Consider the following 18319-nt stretch of genomic DNA (forward strand, 5'->3'; position numbering starts at 1 on the left):
TTATATTTTATAATTAAATCAAGCGGGCGACATCACTGATCTTTACAAATTATTTGAAAGTGTCAATTTAATATTGTAAAATATTTATATGGTAAGAATATCATTTCTTTTATTTTTTTTATTTTTTTTATTTTAAGAATATCATTTCTAAACATAGATTGAGTGAAAATTGTAAGCAAAAATAGTCAAACACAAAATTAGGGAGTAGTTGAGTAGAATGGTACCCCAATTAAAATTTTCCATAACCACTGTCCTTTCTCAATCAAGGAAAAATATTATATGCAAGTCATAGGTTTAAAGTCAAAAAGTAAACCATCTCTACCATTATTTTTTCCCACATTATTCAGCAAACAAATATTTTAATCACCATTCAAAGCTCCCTGGGAAGGGGCTGTGGAGAAAGCTGTAGAGGGCGGCAACCTGGGAGCCTTATCTCAAAGATGTTATTATAATCCAAGCCTCTCTTCGCCCCTCCAAAGAGACCAACAACAATTTTCCTCCACTCATACACCACCCCTATCTACTCAGGAAAAGCCAACAAAAGGTTTACATATCGACCACTATTTTAAGGATCCCCACCCAAACACCCACTTGTCTCCTCTCTCTCTCTCTCTCTCTCTCCCTTTTTCTCTTAAAGGAAAATCCAGCAAGACCCATCAGCAATCCGGCATTCCTGAGGTATGTTCTTTGTCTAGCTTTGCTTTTTACATGTGAAAATTCAAGATTTTGTGAAGTAATGGGCTGATGGGTTTGTCAGACAGACACTAAGGTGGCAATGTGTTTGGCACATTTGGTCATATAGCAGCCTGAATCTGGCAAACTGGTCACCAAAATTTGACACATGCCCCATTTATTGCAAGTATACATTTTTTTTCTTTCTTTCTTTTGCTTTTGTCTATACATTACCCCAATAATCTTAAATCATTTGTTCAAGAGTGATTTTTAGTCAAGTGCCTGCTGGTGGGACTATAATCACCATTGGTTTAACTCTTTCTGAAGTTTTTGAGCATTGTCTTCATCTTTTTATTATTATTATTATTATTTATTCAATTTAGAGGTGGCTTACTTAGCAAAAAAGTAGAGTTTCCCTTTTTTTGAAATGATTCCTACGCATATATGGTCCACTTGAGGCATGGTTGGTATATGGCAATAAACAAATAGTTTATGACCTCAGAAAAAATAATAATAATAAAGAAGAATAAATAATGTATGCATCTACAAAGTCAACAATGTTGAACTTCATATTTGCTCATTAATATATTTTTCCTTCAACTTATCATTGACAAACGTCACGTTTGACTTCTTTTAATTTTTAGTGCTTGATTTCTTATTTAGTGTTGAAATAATTATGATGCGGAAATAAGAGTGGAAGCAATATAGAAAATAAACACAAAGAATTTTTATGGGTGATTCGGTGTTAGACACCTACGTCCACCACTCGGAATACCCTTAAGGTAGTGTCTAAATACAAGTATAGTAATCAAATCAAGGGGATTTGATTACAATCCCAATATTTGATTACAATCAGGCCATAAATAGAGAACATTTGATATCAACATAATTATATAATATAAGGAAAATATAATATATTTTCCGTATATTCTAACATTTAGCTTAAGTGAATTTGATTTCACGATCTAAGTTTTTTTGTTTCTTTCTTAAGGTAATTTAAGTTGATAATGGCTATCCATGCCTCTGCAATGATTATAAATGATGATACCAAAATAGATGATGAGAAAGAGAGCAGAATTTTTTTTGTTGCTTATTCATTTACATGACATTTCAGCATATCACTGTGCTATGACGAAAAATACACATAATTGTCCGTACAATAATACATAATCTAGTCCAGTGGGCTGCTACCTGAAATGTAATGAGTTCCACACCCACATCTCACTTTATCGGCTCTATTGGTCTGATAGATAGTGGAATGATCCACTCATCCACACCCCATTACACACACCCCATGATATACTTATCTTTGCTCAGAAAAAAGAAAAAAGAAGAAAAAAAGTGAAACGTGATAAGAACCATTTTACATGATATTTCATTGTTCAATAATGGTTTCCATAGGAATAGTACGTGTTCTGTTGTTGGATTTGTGCATGTACTAAACTTTTCAGTCTAAATCCAAAGCTGTTAATTTTCAGTGGGAAGCAGGTGAAAATGGCGCAGATTTTGGCACCCTCTACCCAATGGCAGATGAGAATTACCAAGAACCCCGCAAATGCAAGTCCCATGACAGCAAAGATGTGGAGTTCTCTGTTATTGAAACAGAACAAGAAAGGGTCATGTAAAAGCTCAGCTAAGTTTCGGGTTTTTGCTGTGAAGTCTGATAACAGCACTGTCAACAGGCTAGAAAATCTACTAAGTTTGGACATCACTCCGTATACTGACAAAATCATTGCTGAGTACATTTGGTACACGTTTTTTGCTTACATATGTTTGAGGCAATTTATGGTTCAGCTAGATCTATATGAGCACTCCTTAAATTTTAAGATAATGTCATAATCATTTTGAAACAGGATTGGAGGATCTGGGATTGATCTGCGTAGCAAGTCAAGGGTATAATAATGCTAATGACATGATAGAGTAGAATGCAAGCGTCCATTATTTCTCAATGTTTGATTTTTATTGTTATTTTTGTAGTTCCACATGTTAAACATTGATATTGTTGTTACTTCCTTTCTAAATTTTTTAGACAATACCCAAGCCTGTTGAACATCCATCTGAGCTCCCCAAGTGGAATTATGATGGATCAAGTACTGGTCAAGCACCGGGTGAAGATAGTGAAGTAATTCTATAGTAAGATCTTAAGAACAAAATGACATTTTTCAATTTTAGTGTTGGTTGCACCATAAGATTGACCTAGTATTTTTCTCCAGCCCTCAAGCAATTTTTAAGGACCCTTTTCGCGGTGGTAACAATATCTTGGTAAGTGACTAGTTAGTTCTGAAGATAATGTAATATAATCATGGAAAAACTACAGCTTTGAAATTGTTTGCTTTCTGATGATATTATGCCTTCGCTTTAAACAGGTAATTTGTGATACATACACGCCAGCAGGCGAGCCTATCCCAACAAACAAACGCCACAGGGCTGCTGAGATCTTCAGTAACAAGAAGGTTGCAGACGAAGTACCATGGCGAGTTTCCTCTGATTATTTTTAGCTTAAATTTAGCATCCCATGCTTTACAATTAGACTGTTAGCGTGTGAGAGACAGGCAGATTGCATCCACACTACTATGTTTGAAAGGTCTAATGTACAATTAAACGTATATAGTTTAGTGTTAACATCCATGATTATGAAATGCAGCTGTGGTTATCAGCACATTACTCGTATTTTTAACTAAATAATGATCATTACGTTTCCTGAATTGGACAGTATTTATATTAATACATAGTGAAGAAGTACCATCCTTGTAAAATATATTTTACGAATGAAAATTGTGCTTATGGTTTCTGAATAATAACTCAGGTATGGGATTGAGCAAGAGTACACCTTACTTCAAACAGACGTGAAATGGCCATTAGGTTGGCCTGTTGGAGGCTATCCTGGTCCTCAGGTGCTATGAATTTATATTAGATAACTATGATTATAGGATTGTGTAAATTTGATTGTGTTTTTTATTATGCGACATGAATGTATGTGATACTTTTTTGCTTGTTTCAGGGTCCATACTACTGTGCTGCAGGGGCAGACAAGTCATTTGGCCGTGACATATCAGATGCTCATTACAAAGCTTGCTTATATGCCGGAATTAACGTCAGTGGCACCAATGGAGAGGTTATGCCTGGCCAGGTTCTCATCTCACTCCTGTTTCTTATCTTGTTTTTGAAATCATGTTATGTTTATCACCATTGATTCTTGTGATTGCCTTGTAGTGGGAGTATCAAGTAGGACCTAGCGTCGGAATTGATGCTGGTGATCATATTTGGTGTTCAAGATACATTCTTGAGGTAATCAACTCCTATTTATTTTTGGGGCACATATACTATAGAGGCCAGCTTAATGAAAAAAAACCTTCATATCAACAATAGAGAAAGACGAACCATGGGCTTGCTGGTGGAGCTACGCAGGTTCTGCCGTAGTCTTCAACTGTGATTATTATTCTTAAACTCCATGATATACTCTAACAATGGTCACAAGAGATCTATTAGAAACATCTGCTATGTGTAATGCATGTCACTTACTAAACCTCAAGAAGTTCCATTTTGCTTATGCTCAAACTTGACGAATTTGCAACTGCTATGCTAAAGAATGTTCAGAAGTCAAAATTATAGCCAGGTTTTTGTCCAAACATCATCTTATTGTTCTTAGCCAGTGGGTGTTCTATGTGATATCATATTATAGGAAATATTCAATCGGGATATCAATAAAGAAACTTTTCTATTGAAAGCACCATGCAGAAAAAAAATGTCTTGGTTTTTTTTGGTAGTATGTTTTATTTTTGTGCTTTTTTTTAGAACCTACAAGATTGTTATTATCACAAACAAATGATGACCAACATAAGTTACACATGCTGAATTTGTGGATCAGATATCAAGCATGTAGCTAACAAGTTGGGGGACCAGTAGTTTAGGATTTTCCCTTTGTTGACATTTGTTCATGATCATGTGCTAGAGGACATGTCCTTGTGTGTGTCTAGGTTGGTGGGTCTTTTCTACCATTTACTCATATCTCGCTTCTCCTCTGTCCAACAGAGAATCACTGAACAAGCTGGTGTTGTTCTCTCACTCGATCCAAAACCAATAGAGGTAATAAACGCATATTGTATAGTATTCCATACTTTTCATGATAGATAAAGCTCTCATTACTTATTTGCATTCACAGGGCGATTGGAATGGTGCAGGATGCCACACCAATTACAGGTGTTTGACTCTGCTAGCTTTGTTTTTCTTCTGATTTTGGTTTGGCCTCTTTCTTTATTTGCTTCATTTTGTATCTCCTCTCTTCAGGCCCAAAAAGGGGAAAAAGAGAGGGACAGGATTCTATCAATTAAATCAATAATATGCATACATGGAGAGCATGCTAATTCTATGAAATATTCACTTATTGTTGGTTCACAGTACAAAGAGCATGAGAGAGGATGGAGGCTTTGAAGTTATAAAGAAGGCAATTTTGAATCTGTCACTTCGCCACAAAGAGCATATTAGTGCCTACGGAGAAGGAAATGAGAGAAGGTTAACGGGAAAGCATGAAACAGCCAGCATTAACACATTTTCTTGGGTACGCTCTTCTCCAAACCTATTTATGAACTTAAAACAATCAGAGAATTAAAAATATCTTCATAATTATATTTATAAAATCTCTTATGACTTCAATCTGCAGGGAGTGGCTAATCGTGGTTGCTCGATCCGTGTTGGACGTGAAACTGAGCAGAAAGGCAAAGGTACCAATTCAGCAGTACTGCAACAATTCTCTTGAAGGCTCTAATTAAATGATAGGGAAGAAAGCAGAAGATCAATTCAAAATTCTACTTTTATCATATTCTAAATCCAAATAAGACCAGTGGTTCTTTGACATCTAACTTTAATAATTCTCCAAAGAGTAGGAAAGTGTTGCAATTCTTTAAGTGATGCCACAACTATGATGACAAATCTCCTATTCAACTTCAGTGATAGACTGAGATTGAAACAGACACATTAAAAGCATACATGACTTAGCAAAGTAATTCTTTTTGAAACTGAAATAAAGATGTTACCAATGAATACTGTAAATCCTGCGCGTCACTACTGATCTTTTGATCCTGGAAAGGTATTATAATTTTACTTGGTCAAATTGTTTCAAAATGCTAGTACTCTTCCCCTATTTTGTTTTCACCATTTGCTTTCTGACTTTTCCATTGTTTTCTTTCCCCACCTTTTAACTATGAATTCTGAAATTGTTTCTATCTTGATTGCTAAATCTTTTGATGTTGTCTGCTACTGTTTTAGGGTACTTGGAAGATCGGCGTCCAGCTTCAAACATGGACCCTTACATTGTGACCGCACTGCTGGCAGAAACTACACTATTATGGGAGCCAACATTGGAGGCTGAAGCTCTAGCTGCTCAGAAGCTGGCATTGAATGTTTAAAGTGGATTGGTTCAACATTACCTGAAGGCATTCAGAAGGAAATCACTGGGAATTAGCTAGCAGACATTTAGGGAAGCTTTTTGCCTTCTACACTTGTTAGAGCAGATCTGTTGTAAATAAGGGTTCTCCAAGTGAGTAATCGTTCATGCCCAAGCTTGTTTCTTGTTTCTCAGATGGAAGATGTCCTCCCCACCAGATTTTCATCATGAACACATTTGACAGCTTATGTGCATTTTACTTGAGTTGTGTGCACCTTAAATGTTCTTCAATAATGACATTTTATGGCCATTCTACTCTAATTTTCATGAATCAAGATCTTCTCTAGTTCATTTAAACTGGGTAATATCTAGTTCAAATGAAATAGAGATGATCCTATTTCAATTTTTATACCACGAGAAATCTATAGTCATTTCAGCTATTTTTATATTACTAAATGACGCATTTCAGTACAAGTGGCACTCATCTATTTGGGTGCAAAGACATCGAGCTGGCCATATCAGAATGTTGACAATGATGATATATAGCAATATGAATTGTTGAGTCATAACTGTCAAAGAAATGTACAAAATAAATTATTGGGCATCATTTGTCATAGCCATCACCGATGGTTCTGGAGTGAGCCCTCATAAAAGGCTCAATTTGAATACAGGAACACTTCAAACAAGAAAGGAACAGAAAAAAATCTCAATTCTTTTCTTTTGTTTGTTTAGGCAGGGAAAGATATTCCAGCTTGATCATGTCCTGCAGATTTTACTACCAGGAAATTGCGAGAGATTCTTTTCCCTTCCATGAGGCAAGCCACGCAATGGAAAGGAATTTAAGCCGTGTCTTTGAGTCAAATACACTCCATTTTAATAATGAAAAGCAAGGAACATAGGGAAAGAAAAAAAAACATTATGGCTGGGTCTGGCAAGAAAAGAACAACTCCTTGCTTATATCTATATATTTCTCTCCTCAGCTCAATAAGGGAGACCCAGTTGAGGTTTTTCAGTTGTAGATTGAAACAAATATCAAAAAAGGGCCATGGCTTCTGGAGGATCAAAATCAGCGGCCTTCATCCTCCTAATCATCAATCTTGGTTTATATTTCATTGTAACTGTGGTTGCTGCATGGGCTGTAAATCATGGGATTCTAAGGTCTCGCGAGACAGGTAGTTTTTAGATTGTTTTTGACATCATAAAACTTAGTAAATCACGTCGTGGTTATAACTAATGGTAGCATATGTGCATTTGCAGCATCTGTTTTAGAAATTCCTGCTCGCATATTTCCAATATACTTCCCAGTAGGAAACATGGCGACCGGTTTCTTTGTCATTTTCTCGCTCATTGCTGGCCTTGTGGGCATGGGCACCTCCCTTATTGGACTCAATAATGTTACTTATTGGGATGCACCCAACTTACACGCAGCCGCCACCGCTTCTCTCGCAACTTTGGCACTGACTCTACTAACCATGGGGTATATATATATTATTATGCTCTTTTCTAGGTCTCTCTCTCTCTTTTCTTTTTTTTTAAATAATAATAATAACCAGGGTGTCCGGGTCATCTGAGGCTTTGCCCTAACTATCCCTAGAGCACCATATAAAGCGCCCCCTCCATATGGGTATGATAAAGTTCTGATGCGTGACTCTAAGAAATTGTTTGCACTCAATAGGGTCGAACCTTAGACCTGATGCTCAATGAGATACTATTAGGCTATGTGGACCCTGGTTTTGTATTCGAAATAGTTCGGACAAACCCGGTTCAATGTTAAAAGCCCTATAGTTTAAATGAGATTTTTTTTTTTTTTTCGAGGCTTAATTCATACTGTGGATGCTTGGGCCGATAGACAAACCCAATTGGGGGTCATATTGATGCTGCTTATATTATCTCTCTCGTAAATAGTAAAACTTCGTTGAAACTTTGTGGTCGTAGGTTTTAGTGGTGAATCACGTAAATATCTATTTTTTGTGTTCTTAATTTTTTGTGTCTCACCGGTCCTAAGAAATAGAATAGACTCTCTCATAAATAGTAAAACCTTGTTGAAACTTTGTGGTCGGAGGTTTTAGTGGTGAATCACGTAAATATCTATTTTTTGTGTTCTTAATTTTTCGAGTCTCACCTGTGCTAAGAAATAGAATAGACTTCCTAAGGGTTAAGTGAGATACTGCTGCTTCAGTTTTCTGATACTGAATTGAATGTTGCAGGTTTGCATGTAAAGAGATTGAACTTGGCTGGACAGATTCAAACTTGGTAAGACATTTTTTTTTTTTTCAATAAGCTTCAAAATAAAAGAGAAAATTGTAATTAAAGGACATTTGTAACATTGCTGTATTAATTTACAGAGGACTCTGGAAATCATCACCATTGTGGTGAGTGCAACTCAACTGTTTTGCACAGGTGCTATCCAAGCTGGGGTTGAAGATGTCGTTGCACGACAAAGAAGACAGCTTGGGGGATTTTGAGCTCCACTGCTGCTCTGCTTATGTGTTGATTGCCTTTCAGAGAAGTACATATCCATGACTGAGGATTATTATTGTATTGCGAGTGACTTCGCTTTTATGGTTTTTTTTTTTTTTTTTAATTGTTTTAAGGAGAGAATTTCAAGGGATGGTTGTAAGTCCATTGTGTTTATCTGAATTGGGCAATGTGGGGTGTGATGATCCAGTTTCATCTTTACAAATAAATCAATATAATTGAACAAAAAAAAAAAAAACCTTCATCGACCCAATGAATTCACAAAACATGTAAAAGATTCAAAGCGATGAAATCCAAACAAAAAACCCACTTGATCTGCTCGTGAACCGTGGCCACGCACTTCTTGCGAGCGAGAGGTGTGGGTGGGACGGTGGGGATGAGATCGAGCTCCTTCTTGGCCTCCTCGAAGGGCTGGAACACGACGCCGGTGGGCAGAGGTGTGGGTCATTCGGACCCTTCGAAGCCAAGCAGATAAAATTAGAAAGAAAACACCGAAAAGTGAACAATCAAGTAGTTGAGTTCAGTAAAAAAAAAAAACCAAAAAAGAAAATCACTCTCATCCAATACTAACTCTCAAATCCTCGGTTTTGGGTAGAAAAAGAAAACAGAGAAAATAATCAACCATTGGAGCAGATATGCGGCTGGTAGAGGTTCAATAATCCTGGCTCCTTCACCAAGATCCTCGGCCCTGGTAGCTACTACAGCCAATGAAGAGCCGGTTCTGGGCATGGTGAGGAAATAGAGAGAGAATACGGTTTGGTCACTAGAGGTTACCACTTTTGATGTATAATTGATGTTGTTAGACTTTTGATTATGGAACACTAGCAGCTGTAAAGGAAGAAGGTACAATGATGGTTATGAGAGCTCTGGTGTTATTTTGTGATGGTGAATTGGTGATTATGATTTATGAATTTTTGCTGCATGTGTATGCTATTTGTCTTGATTATGTGTTGGGGGATCTATCTTACATCTAGTTTTAAAAATAACTGGACATCTCCTGTTGGTAGTAAAATGGACATAAAAGATTCAATAATGGACAGGGAATTCTGAGAACATTTAGTAATAAGACTCTTATTAAGCTGATTCATGCTGATTTACCAGCTTAATGTTTAAGTCTTATGTTGTGCACTTAAAAAAAAATGGACATCTAGAGTTCAAATTGTTACTTGCCTTGCATTGTGAAGCAGATCGAAGACGCATCCAAAAACCCTAATAAAATCTACTATATTTTTTTCACGATATATTTGTGTTTGAAGCATTCTCACTTAATCACTTACTCTCTGTTAGAATTAGAAGTTTGATTGATTCGAAACCGAATACTCTATGGTTTAAATGAACTGGAGAGGAGTCGGTTCTTTTAAAAAGAAGGGCAAAATTGTCATTTCACATTTGTTTGGACAATTTTATCCATTTGTTTAAAAGAACCGACTCCTCTTCGGTTCACTTTATCAAATTCGAGTGGTCTTACCTTACAAGTCTCCATTTCGCCTTGCATTGAATAAAAATTAAAAAATGGAGGAGGTGGGGAATTAAGGCGAGTCCGACTATAAACACTTGGCATGTCAAGAAAGGGCCATTCCCGCCCAATTTGGAGGACAACCAATTGCGCTAAGCCGCTAACTGAACGGAAACACCTCTGCTTTCTTTTTTTCCAATTAAGCCCTCACCAATGAACTGCACGCACCGTCCCTTCCCAACGGTCACATTCCCTCCAAACCCTACTTCTCGCAAAACCCTAATTCCCCCAAATCTCACTTCCTTCCTCTTCCATACCCTCCCAAACCCTAGACCCCTCCTTTCTCCGAACAAAACCCTCCAGCCAGCGAAGAAGATAACCCTCCGAACTAGAGCTTCCGCCAGCGATAATGGCGCAACCGGGAACTGGGTGAAGTGGTTGCCCACCGGAGCTCTCTCCGCCGATAAAGTTCTCAGGCTGATTTCCGGCGCCACCGCCAGCCCCATTTACCAGTTCGTATCTTCGCCCACCACTTTTCTTCACTCCGTGGACCCCAGAGTCAAATTGGTGTGTTCAATTTGTAATTTTCAATTCATGAGTTTTGTTTAGTTTTGAGTATGATGGGACCCATTATAGAATTGGTAATTTGTGTTAGAAGAAAGTTGATTGTTTGGGAAATGTAAGTCATTTATCAGCATTGATTTTTCTTGTGTTCATTTATTCAATGTCTTAGAAACATAGACTTTAAATTTGAAGAACTGTTTATAGTTCGTTTTCATTTTGTTTTTCCCCTTTTCTTTTTTCATTAAGCTGGAAATCAGAGAATTAAGGAACCCTTAATAGGTTACACGATGCCTGAATTATAATTGAGGCAGTTAAGCTGGATAAGGTAGGGAGAACAACCACATCATACTAAAGGTGAAGTCTTTGAGATTTTGCAGATGTTAAGTCCTTGATAAAGAAATAAGGTAGTTAATAGTTGAAAATAAAAACACTTAGCAGGCGACTTATTTTTCAACCTAAAATTTCCAATCACTATATGTCACGAATTAGCATTTGAATGCTAGACTATATGTAGATTTAGTGAATGCATAGACTGGTTATGGTTTTATTTTGTGTTCCGAGCAAATTTTGTCTTTCTTCTAAAAGTTTACTGGTGGACCATCTCAACATTGGCAATTTTGCATAATAAGCAAGTGAAGGGAAAGTAAACAATATGGCTCTGTGGATTCCATTTCTGCTCCTTTTTCTTTTTCTTTTTTTGTGGTTTTGATTTTGTTTATAATATCAAGTTGTCTTGGTTTTCAGGTATGGCTTTTGGCTTTAGTTGTTCTACCAGCAAGGTCCAATGTGATAATGCGTTTTGGACTAGTGATATACTTGACTTTTCTGTCTATATGGTTTCTCCCAAAACATGTTTGGATGGTGAGTACTAGCCTTTAACTTATAAAGCTCAAGGAGCTGGATATAATTTGATAACTTTTGGATGTTCTTGTACATTTCTTGGTTAAGAAATTTGGTCATTTGAAGCCATAACTAGTTTGCATTCTAAATTATTAAGCGTGAAGAGGTGTTCGTACATTATCAATTTTTTGCACAAGAAACTTGGTTATTTCAGATAAGTTGGATATGCAATGCATGGAATGAGGTAATTTGTTTGATTTTAAGATTTGAGCCAATAAGTTCAGGTTCCACTTTCATATTGTAACAGGGAAAATACACTTCTTTTTAGAGTTAACACCTTGCTTTTCTTGATTGCTTACCCTCAACCCCAAAAAAAAAAGAAAGAAAAAGAAAAAGAAAACAAATCTTCTTCTTTTAGGTTCCGTATTATAGTTGTAGTTCAAACATGTATTATCTCTTCTTTCTGGTAAAAGTAAAAGTGCATACTAAATGCATATACTAGTGTGTCTATTTTGAAAACAATAACCAGTGTGCTGATGCAGGGAAGAATATCGTGCTAATTCTCTAACAACTCTTGTAGGACCAATTGGGAAGAGTGGGTTTGCTTTCTGGAATTTTATTTATTATGTTGGGGCTGGGTTCGGATGGTGTCCCTCCTCTTGTCCAGTTGAGAACTCCACCACCTGCAATGATGGGATTGCCTAATGTTCCTTCATCTTTGGGAGGTTACTCATATTTAATTATGAAACTGGGACCATTACAATTTACAAGGAAGGGCCTATCGGTAGCAAGCACTGCTGCATGCTTAACCTTCACTGTAAGTTGTTTAATAACTTGTTTTGGTTCAGACCTTTTTTTTCCCCTTACTAACTAACTTGAATATACTCTTGCCTTTCATTCAATTAGGGTGTGTTTTAATGTTGCAAGGTAGCATTTGGAGGCTCAATAATAGTTTTATTCAAGACTGGAGTCATTGGAACAAGAAAGAGAAAAACAATGAATATATAATAGTTATACAATTAATTTGAGGATTCATATAATTGATTTAAAATAGACTAATAATGAGTGCTTCGAAAGACATAATAATATATGCTTTTTCTGAAAGGTCTTCCAAAGTGCGAGCCTTTGCCTATCAACAACAACCCCTGAACAACTTGCATTTGCCTTGCGGTGGTTTATGCTTCCTTTGAAATATATTGGCGTCCCAGTGGCTGAGGTTATTCTTACCCTCATGCTTTCATTAAGGTTCATCAGTCTAGTGTTTGATGAGGTAAATGTTTAATAACTCTTGTGCCGAAACTATATGTTTTTCTTTTTTGGTTACAACACCTTTTCATATTAATATTTATCCTCTTGGAATATCTGCATAATGTCTTTCCAGGTCCGTAATATTGCATTGGGGATTGTTTCTCGTAGGATAAATTGGCAACAATTGACGATGATGGAGACAATTGATAGTAAGCATATATTTTAAGTGTAGAATTGTTATGTGATGGCTAAATGCTACTTTAAATTTTGGAAAATTTTACTTAACATCTCTGAACTTCTATCACTTTTGCAATGTCCCTCCAAAGTTCAAAAACTCTCAATTTAATGTATCGAATTTTCAATTTTTTGTAATGTCATCCCTCCGTTAGGGATCGGGGTAAAATCAGACGGCAAAAAGGGTGAAATGAGTCAAATGACCTTTATACTCCTAAATTTACCCTTAATTAACAATTAATTAATTAATTTTTGAAAAGGTGACTTGCATTGGGTCACAAGACCTTGTGTGGGTCATGGGGTGACCCACGGCAGGGTCACCACCAGACCTTGCCATGGCAGGGTCACAAGGACCATTCTTTTCTTTTCTTTTTTCCTAATTTTTTTTTAATTTTTTTTTATTATTATTATTTTTTATATAAGTTGGGGGTATCTTGGAAATTTCACGCCCTTCCGTTAAGATTTAAAAGAAAATCCTAATAGAGGGGGTGATATTGCAAAAAATTAGAAGCTTGATACACTAAATTAAGAGTTTTTTTTTACCCCTCTCCGTGATGTGTATTCTCTTGGGAATGTTGGTGTATTAAATCTCACTTTGGCAAAAAATTCTTTTTGATTTGATAATTATATTTTTTTTCTTCTTCTGGGTTCTTATGCTTTGGCAAACGTGTCTCACCAGTGTCTTGAAATTAGTTACTCTAGTCTTTTGTTTTACGTCTTACTCCCTCTAAAATAAACAATAAGGCCTCTCTAAGTTGCAATTTATGTGTGTGTTTCACACAGGATGGGTGAGGCAGCTACTTTAATTCTTAGAGGTTAAAGCCTTTTCTGTCTCCTTTTTCTCAAACTAACTTGACATCTTTTGGATATCATCGTTGTCCTACTCTCTCTCTTCAAAATAACATTATAAAAACTTCTGAAATAATGCTGAACTCCTCCTTACCATGGTTGGCTTGAAAGTTTAGCCTTCACATTAAGTTAACTTGCAACCCTCGGTAGTTGATATCAACTAAACTGTAGCTCATTGGTTTCCTTTTTCTTGGTATTGTCTTCATATTATTTCCAGGCTCTTTCCATGGCGGGTCAGTCTGTGCAATGATATGCAGCCAGTCATCTTTATTACTTGAATTTTTTCCTATAGATTATAACCTTCATTTTGGTCGTTACTTTGTACATTATGTCTCAAGGAATGAGAAGTCAGATTAATCACCATATTTGAAGAACCGCTTCATTTCTTGAAGCATTTTGTAATAGAAACGGTCTCATGGAATAGTAGTTGTACAGAGTGATGCGATAGTTCTTAAATGATAATCTATGTGATTGTGTCTGCTTGAATATGCTTTCCCATTACGATGCTTATTTTTGCTCATACCTTCTGTTTTTGCAGTTTTCTTTATCTACTTTCGTCGGATCTTCAAAAATTTATTTAGCCATGCAGAGCAGATTTCACAGGTTTATGTTTCAGCTAGATGCTTACATATTTTTAGCACTCCTTTTTTTTTTTTTTGTTGGTATTCTGACATATGAAGTTTGCATCCTTCGAAGAGCGTTGTTTGTATTTGTGTTCACACATGCTGTTGTGCATTTGTGATGTTTGTGTCTCACATTGGTAAAGTATATAGAAAATAGTAGATAATATAAATAAGTGGACCCAAACCCATTAATTTAGGCTTTTGAGACTCCCTAACACACATGCATGCATGCATAATGAAAAGTCTGGTTTAAAGTCCTAAGCTTTTAAGTTTAGGAAATTTACCAATGCCTATGTTAGAGTTTTTGGTGCATTCAACCAACCATTGCAAATACCTATCAGGATTCTACATACATGGAGAGACCTATCAAGCCTTTGAGATATGATTAAAGGGTGTATAACCTATTTTGGTCAATCTGCATCAGGGTATTTAGTGTGTTTTGCTAACTTGAAAGAAAATGTTTTCTTCTAAAGGTTCTGATTTTAAAATTTTATCAAATTTGTGGCTTTTACAGGCAATGATAGTCCGAGGTTTTAGAGGGGACAGCAACGCTCATAAAATTTACTTTCTTTCAGACTCATCCTTTGGGATGGAAGATATTGTTTCCTTGTTGTGCCTGGTTGGTGTTACAGGTGCTGCCCTTTTGTCTGATTACTTCTTCGTGTGATACCCTTGCCCACTCTTGCTTTGGTAATTCTCTGATCCTTCTAAAAATTTTATTGGGAGTTCGAATGGATTTTGCTTATTTCTGCACATTTGTCACTTGATTAATTCAATTAGCAGGCAATGGAGATTCTTTCAATTTCTAATACCATACATCTTTTTTTTTTGGACTTATCCCATTACTTTAATGGGGAGCATGGTAATATACAACTTGTAAGTGTTGTGATTTACCAATCTTAATACATTCATGGGCACTTCATAAAGAGAAGCATTAGAGGTGCATATATCTGTAAAGGATACTTGTATATTGCTCTTTACTGATAAGTATCTAGCAACTATACATCTTATAAGCATAAGTTTAGAAGTCGTTCCTCCTCCTTGATTTTATTCATAGCAACTCTCAAGCACTGTGATTCTCATTTTGTTTGAAATTTGCAAATGCTTCATAAGCGTGGCCCGCGTGGGTAACCTGGAAAGTATGCACACAATGATGTCCTCCAGAACACTTGGCATGGCTATTTCGATTTTGATTGGGGTCACTTGGAAATTGGAATTCTTCTAAGACAACAAGGTAATGGGGAAAAAAATGTTAAATGGGTAAATATAAAATAAATTTTCGAGTACCATTACAGATCATTCCGCTACTTTTTGAATAATAAATTTACTTAAATAAGTTTTTATTTTTTGTTTTTTGTTTTTTTTTTGTTTTTTTGTTTTATTTATTTTTAACTCAATTGTCTATTGGTTCTTTATTAATGCTACTCAATGCCATCCCATATTAAAATAATAATTTTTAAAATTCTTATTTAAAAAGGAACTTAAACAAATTAAAAACTTAATAAAAGATAAAGATGCAAAGGGTGGTCATAGCATCCACCCCCTCTACCGAAAGTGGCTTGTGCGGCTACTCCAAGCAAAGGAGTGGCTTGTGCGACTAATATCGACTAAATGGACCATTCTTTAGAGGTAGGGGTGGCTACACAAACCACCACTAAAAGTGAGGATGAATGCACAACCACTCAATAAATCAGGGCGTTCACTCCAGTAAATTAGGGTGGCTTGAGCAACTAACTCTTGCAAATTGAGAGAATCATACTAAGAGAGAATCATACTAAGAGCAAAGCACTAAAACTAAAACCCCAATAACTGAAACATGAACACACATCAATCATTAGAATAAAAATAAAAATAAAAAATAATAATAATAATAATAAATTATCAAAACAAAGGAAAAGAAACTTACCAACCAAATGGCAGAGCCGGCTGGTGAGTCAATTGGGTTTACATTTGAATAAAATTATACTTTTCGAACATTTGGTTTGAATGGGACGTAGATCAATTGGCAGAGCTTTTATCAGTGCTTGGATAAAAAGAACGAGGATCGATACCTCGCGTCTACAGACCCCCTCTCTTTTTGTTTAAAAGTTGAATGAGTAATCTTGTATAGTTGTATTGATGAAAAACAATCTGTACAAACCAACCAACAAAACCAATACTATTGTGCAGAGATACAGCACTAAACAACTGCAAAAAAGAAAGAACAAAACCGGCAATTGCTGTCAGAAAAAAAACCAGCACAGCAGACCAGCAACCTTTCACAGCAGACAGCTTCAGCTCCTGCTCACCCCAAACAACCACATCTATGAGGATCACTTACAATGGAAAGTTGGAAACCAAACCAATCTCCAACAAGAAACACAAGGAAACTTAATGCATGCGAACAGCTTCTCATGTCTCATAGCAGGAATATTGTCGCTTCTTGGATGGAGCAATTGGGTTTTACTCGTAAGGCTTGCTTGGTTAATCTATCGGTTCACCAAAATGCACCTCAATTGAGCCGTTACCTTATAGGCACCAAATTGCACCTAACTTTCCCCAACCTTTCTCTCTCCTATATTTCATAAGATACCTGAACCTAGGTGTCTGCACTTCCACTACAAAGGTTTCACAACTCTAAATTGTTGATTTGAGGGGCCAAGGAAATTGTAGCTTCCACCTAAGATTCATCTTGCAAAAGCGAGTGGACCCTCAACATTAATGCATCACTGAGCTGCCTGAAACTCACCCACTGACATGGAAGCTTAGGATCAACAACTTCTCTTCTCATTAGTGGCTGCAACTCTACCCTGCAGGAATTTGTGTACTCTTATCTGCTCCGATCACTTGGCTTTCAATGACACTGCAACATCAACAGCGTCCCTCCTAATAATATCAACCCAAACAGCCTTCTTCAGAAAAATGTTTTCTTCCAATATCTAAACGCAAACCCCATAAGGGCCATAACATTCCTCTGACAGCAACCAAAGAGAGAATCATATTAAGAGCAAAGCACCGAAACCCCAATACCTCAAATTCAAAACGCACACAAACCCACATCAATCATTAGAATAAAAATCAAATTTTGATTATCAAATAATGTTCCTCATAACTCATAAGAAACTTACCAACCAAATGGTAGAGCCTACACACAGCGTTGGTGGTGGTGAGACAATTGGATTAACATTTGATTAAGTATATGCTTTCAGAACCGTAGAAATGACGGGGATGTAGCTCAATTGGTAGAGCGTTTATCAGTGCTCGGATAAAAGGAACGAGGATCGATACCTTGCGTCTCCAGTCTTTTTTCCTTTTGCCAAAAGCTTGCCCAAAAAACTTTCCTTCCATATATGGGGATGGGGGATCTTGCTATTTCATGGCACATCCCAAAATTAGGAGAGCTAGACTTCTGCTCTGCTGCTCATAACTTTTAATATATAGCCCCATGAAATTATTTTCCAAATTAAGGACCATTCTGGAAGCAACATGTTAACTTACATCTTTTTTTGCCTTTTGTTTTCACCACATAATGGTTTAATGTTCTGCAGTTGAGATGGCAGGACTCTTGACGATTCTGTAGATGATGTTCATAGGTGTGGCGATGCCAATGTAGTTAACAGAGTGCTTTCTTTCATTTTCCTGAACCCCATTTTGTCCTTGTTCTGATACTAACTTTAGCATTAGAGGAGGTGCTGTTGAGTCTCTCAGCATGCCACTCTAACTTTTGGTTGTCTGACAAGACATTCGTGCCATGAATTCACATGTTAGATGATACTTGACACTTATTAGAGTAGGTTAGAGGAAATTTCCTCCCAACCAATTTTGAAGAAATTTGTGTCCACTAACAAATCATGTGCTAACTACTCTTTCTCGCCTGTCGATCTCAGCTAATACATTATTCTTGGAATTTATTGAATGTTTAATGTATATGATTTTTACAGGTACTTGTTGGAATGTTGTTGCTTTTGATTTATCGAAGGAGACATTCCTAGA

General features: G+C 36.5%; 3 protein-coding genes across 4 annotated transcripts; all 3 read left to right on the forward strand.

The window, feature by feature from the left end:
- The first annotated feature begins 357 nt into the window (after positions 1–357).
- LOC132167303 (glutamine synthetase leaf isozyme, chloroplastic) lies at positions 358–6365 on the forward strand. Of its 2 annotated transcripts, none has more exons than XM_059578335.1 (14): positions 358–678; positions 2137–2420; positions 2526–2565; positions 2702–2805; positions 2886–2934; positions 3039–3145; positions 3479–3566; positions 3674–3802; positions 3886–3960; positions 4705–4758; positions 4835–4872; positions 5071–5230; positions 5333–5393; positions 5938–6365. In XM_059578335.1, exons 2-14 carry the CDS (start codon positions 2167–2169, stop codon positions 6075–6077), a joined length of 1299 nt encoding a protein of 432 aa, XP_059434318.1. In that variant the 5' UTR covers positions 358–678; positions 2137–2166; the 3' UTR covers positions 6078–6365. The 2 variants fall into 2 exon arrangements, with proteins under 2 accessions (XP_059434318.1, XP_059434246.1); XM_059578263.1 differs by having other exon boundaries at positions 359–678; positions 2151–2420.
- A 700-nt stretch (positions 6366–7065) lies between these two features.
- On the forward strand, positions 7066–8702 carry LOC132167522 (membrane protein PM19L). The gene is made up of 4 exons (XM_059578559.1): positions 7066–7227; positions 7313–7532; positions 8263–8308; positions 8401–8702. Exons 1-4 carry the CDS (start codon positions 7101–7103, stop codon positions 8518–8520), a joined length of 513 nt encoding a protein of 170 aa, XP_059434542.1. The 5' UTR covers positions 7066–7100; the 3' UTR covers positions 8521–8702.
- A 1344-nt stretch (positions 8703–10046) lies between these two features.
- On the forward strand, positions 10047–15388 carry LOC132167441 (protein ABCI12, chloroplastic). The gene is made up of 7 exons (XM_059578451.1): positions 10047–10556; positions 11298–11414; positions 11974–12210; positions 12499–12663; positions 12775–12850; positions 14263–14327; positions 14862–15388. The coding sequence occupies exons 1-7, from the start codon at positions 10203–10205 to the stop codon at positions 15012–15014; spliced, it is 1167 nt and encodes a 388-aa protein (XP_059434434.1). The 5' UTR covers positions 10047–10202; the 3' UTR covers positions 15015–15388.
- The last annotated feature ends 2931 nt before the right edge of the window (positions 15389–18319 follow it).

The sequence above is a fragment of the Corylus avellana genome, chromosome ca1 (genome assembly GCF_901000735.1).
Source record: "Corylus avellana chromosome ca1, CavTom2PMs-1.0".
NCBI lineage: Eukaryota > Viridiplantae > Streptophyta > Magnoliopsida > Fagales > Betulaceae > Corylus > Corylus avellana.

Coding starts and splice junctions, on each gene's coding strand:
- LOC132167441 (XM_059578451.1), top strand. CDS start 10,203: ATGAACTGCACGCACCGTCCCTTCCCAACGGTCACATTCCCTCCAAAC. Junction 12,211..12,498: donor CTGCATGCTTAACCTTCACT/GTAAGTTGTTTA, acceptor TTTTTCTGAAAG/GTCTTCCAAAGTGCGAGCCT. Junction 12,851..14,262: donor GATGATGGAGACAATTGATA/GTAAGCATATAT, acceptor CTGTTTTTGCAG/TTTTCTTTATCTACTTTCGT.
- LOC132167522 (XM_059578559.1), top strand. CDS start 7,101: ATGGCTTCTGGAGGATCAAAATCAGCGGCCTTCATCCTCCTAATCATC. Junction 7,533..8,262: donor CTGACTCTACTAACCATGGG/GTATATATATAT, acceptor TGAATGTTGCAG/GTTTGCATGTAAAGAGATTG. Junction 8,309..8,400: donor GCTGGACAGATTCAAACTTG/GTAAGACATTTT, acceptor ATTAATTTACAG/AGGACTCTGGAAATCATCAC.
- LOC132167303 (XM_059578335.1), top strand. CDS start 2,167: ATGGCGCAGATTTTGGCACCCTCTACCCAATGGCAGATGAGAATTACC. Junction 2,421..2,525: donor ATCATTGCTGAGTACATTTG/GTACACGTTTTT, acceptor ATTTTGAAACAG/GATTGGAGGATCTGGGATTG. Junction 3,146..3,478: donor GTTGCAGACGAAGTACCATG/GCGAGTTTCCTC, acceptor ATAATAACTCAG/GTATGGGATTGAGCAAGAGT.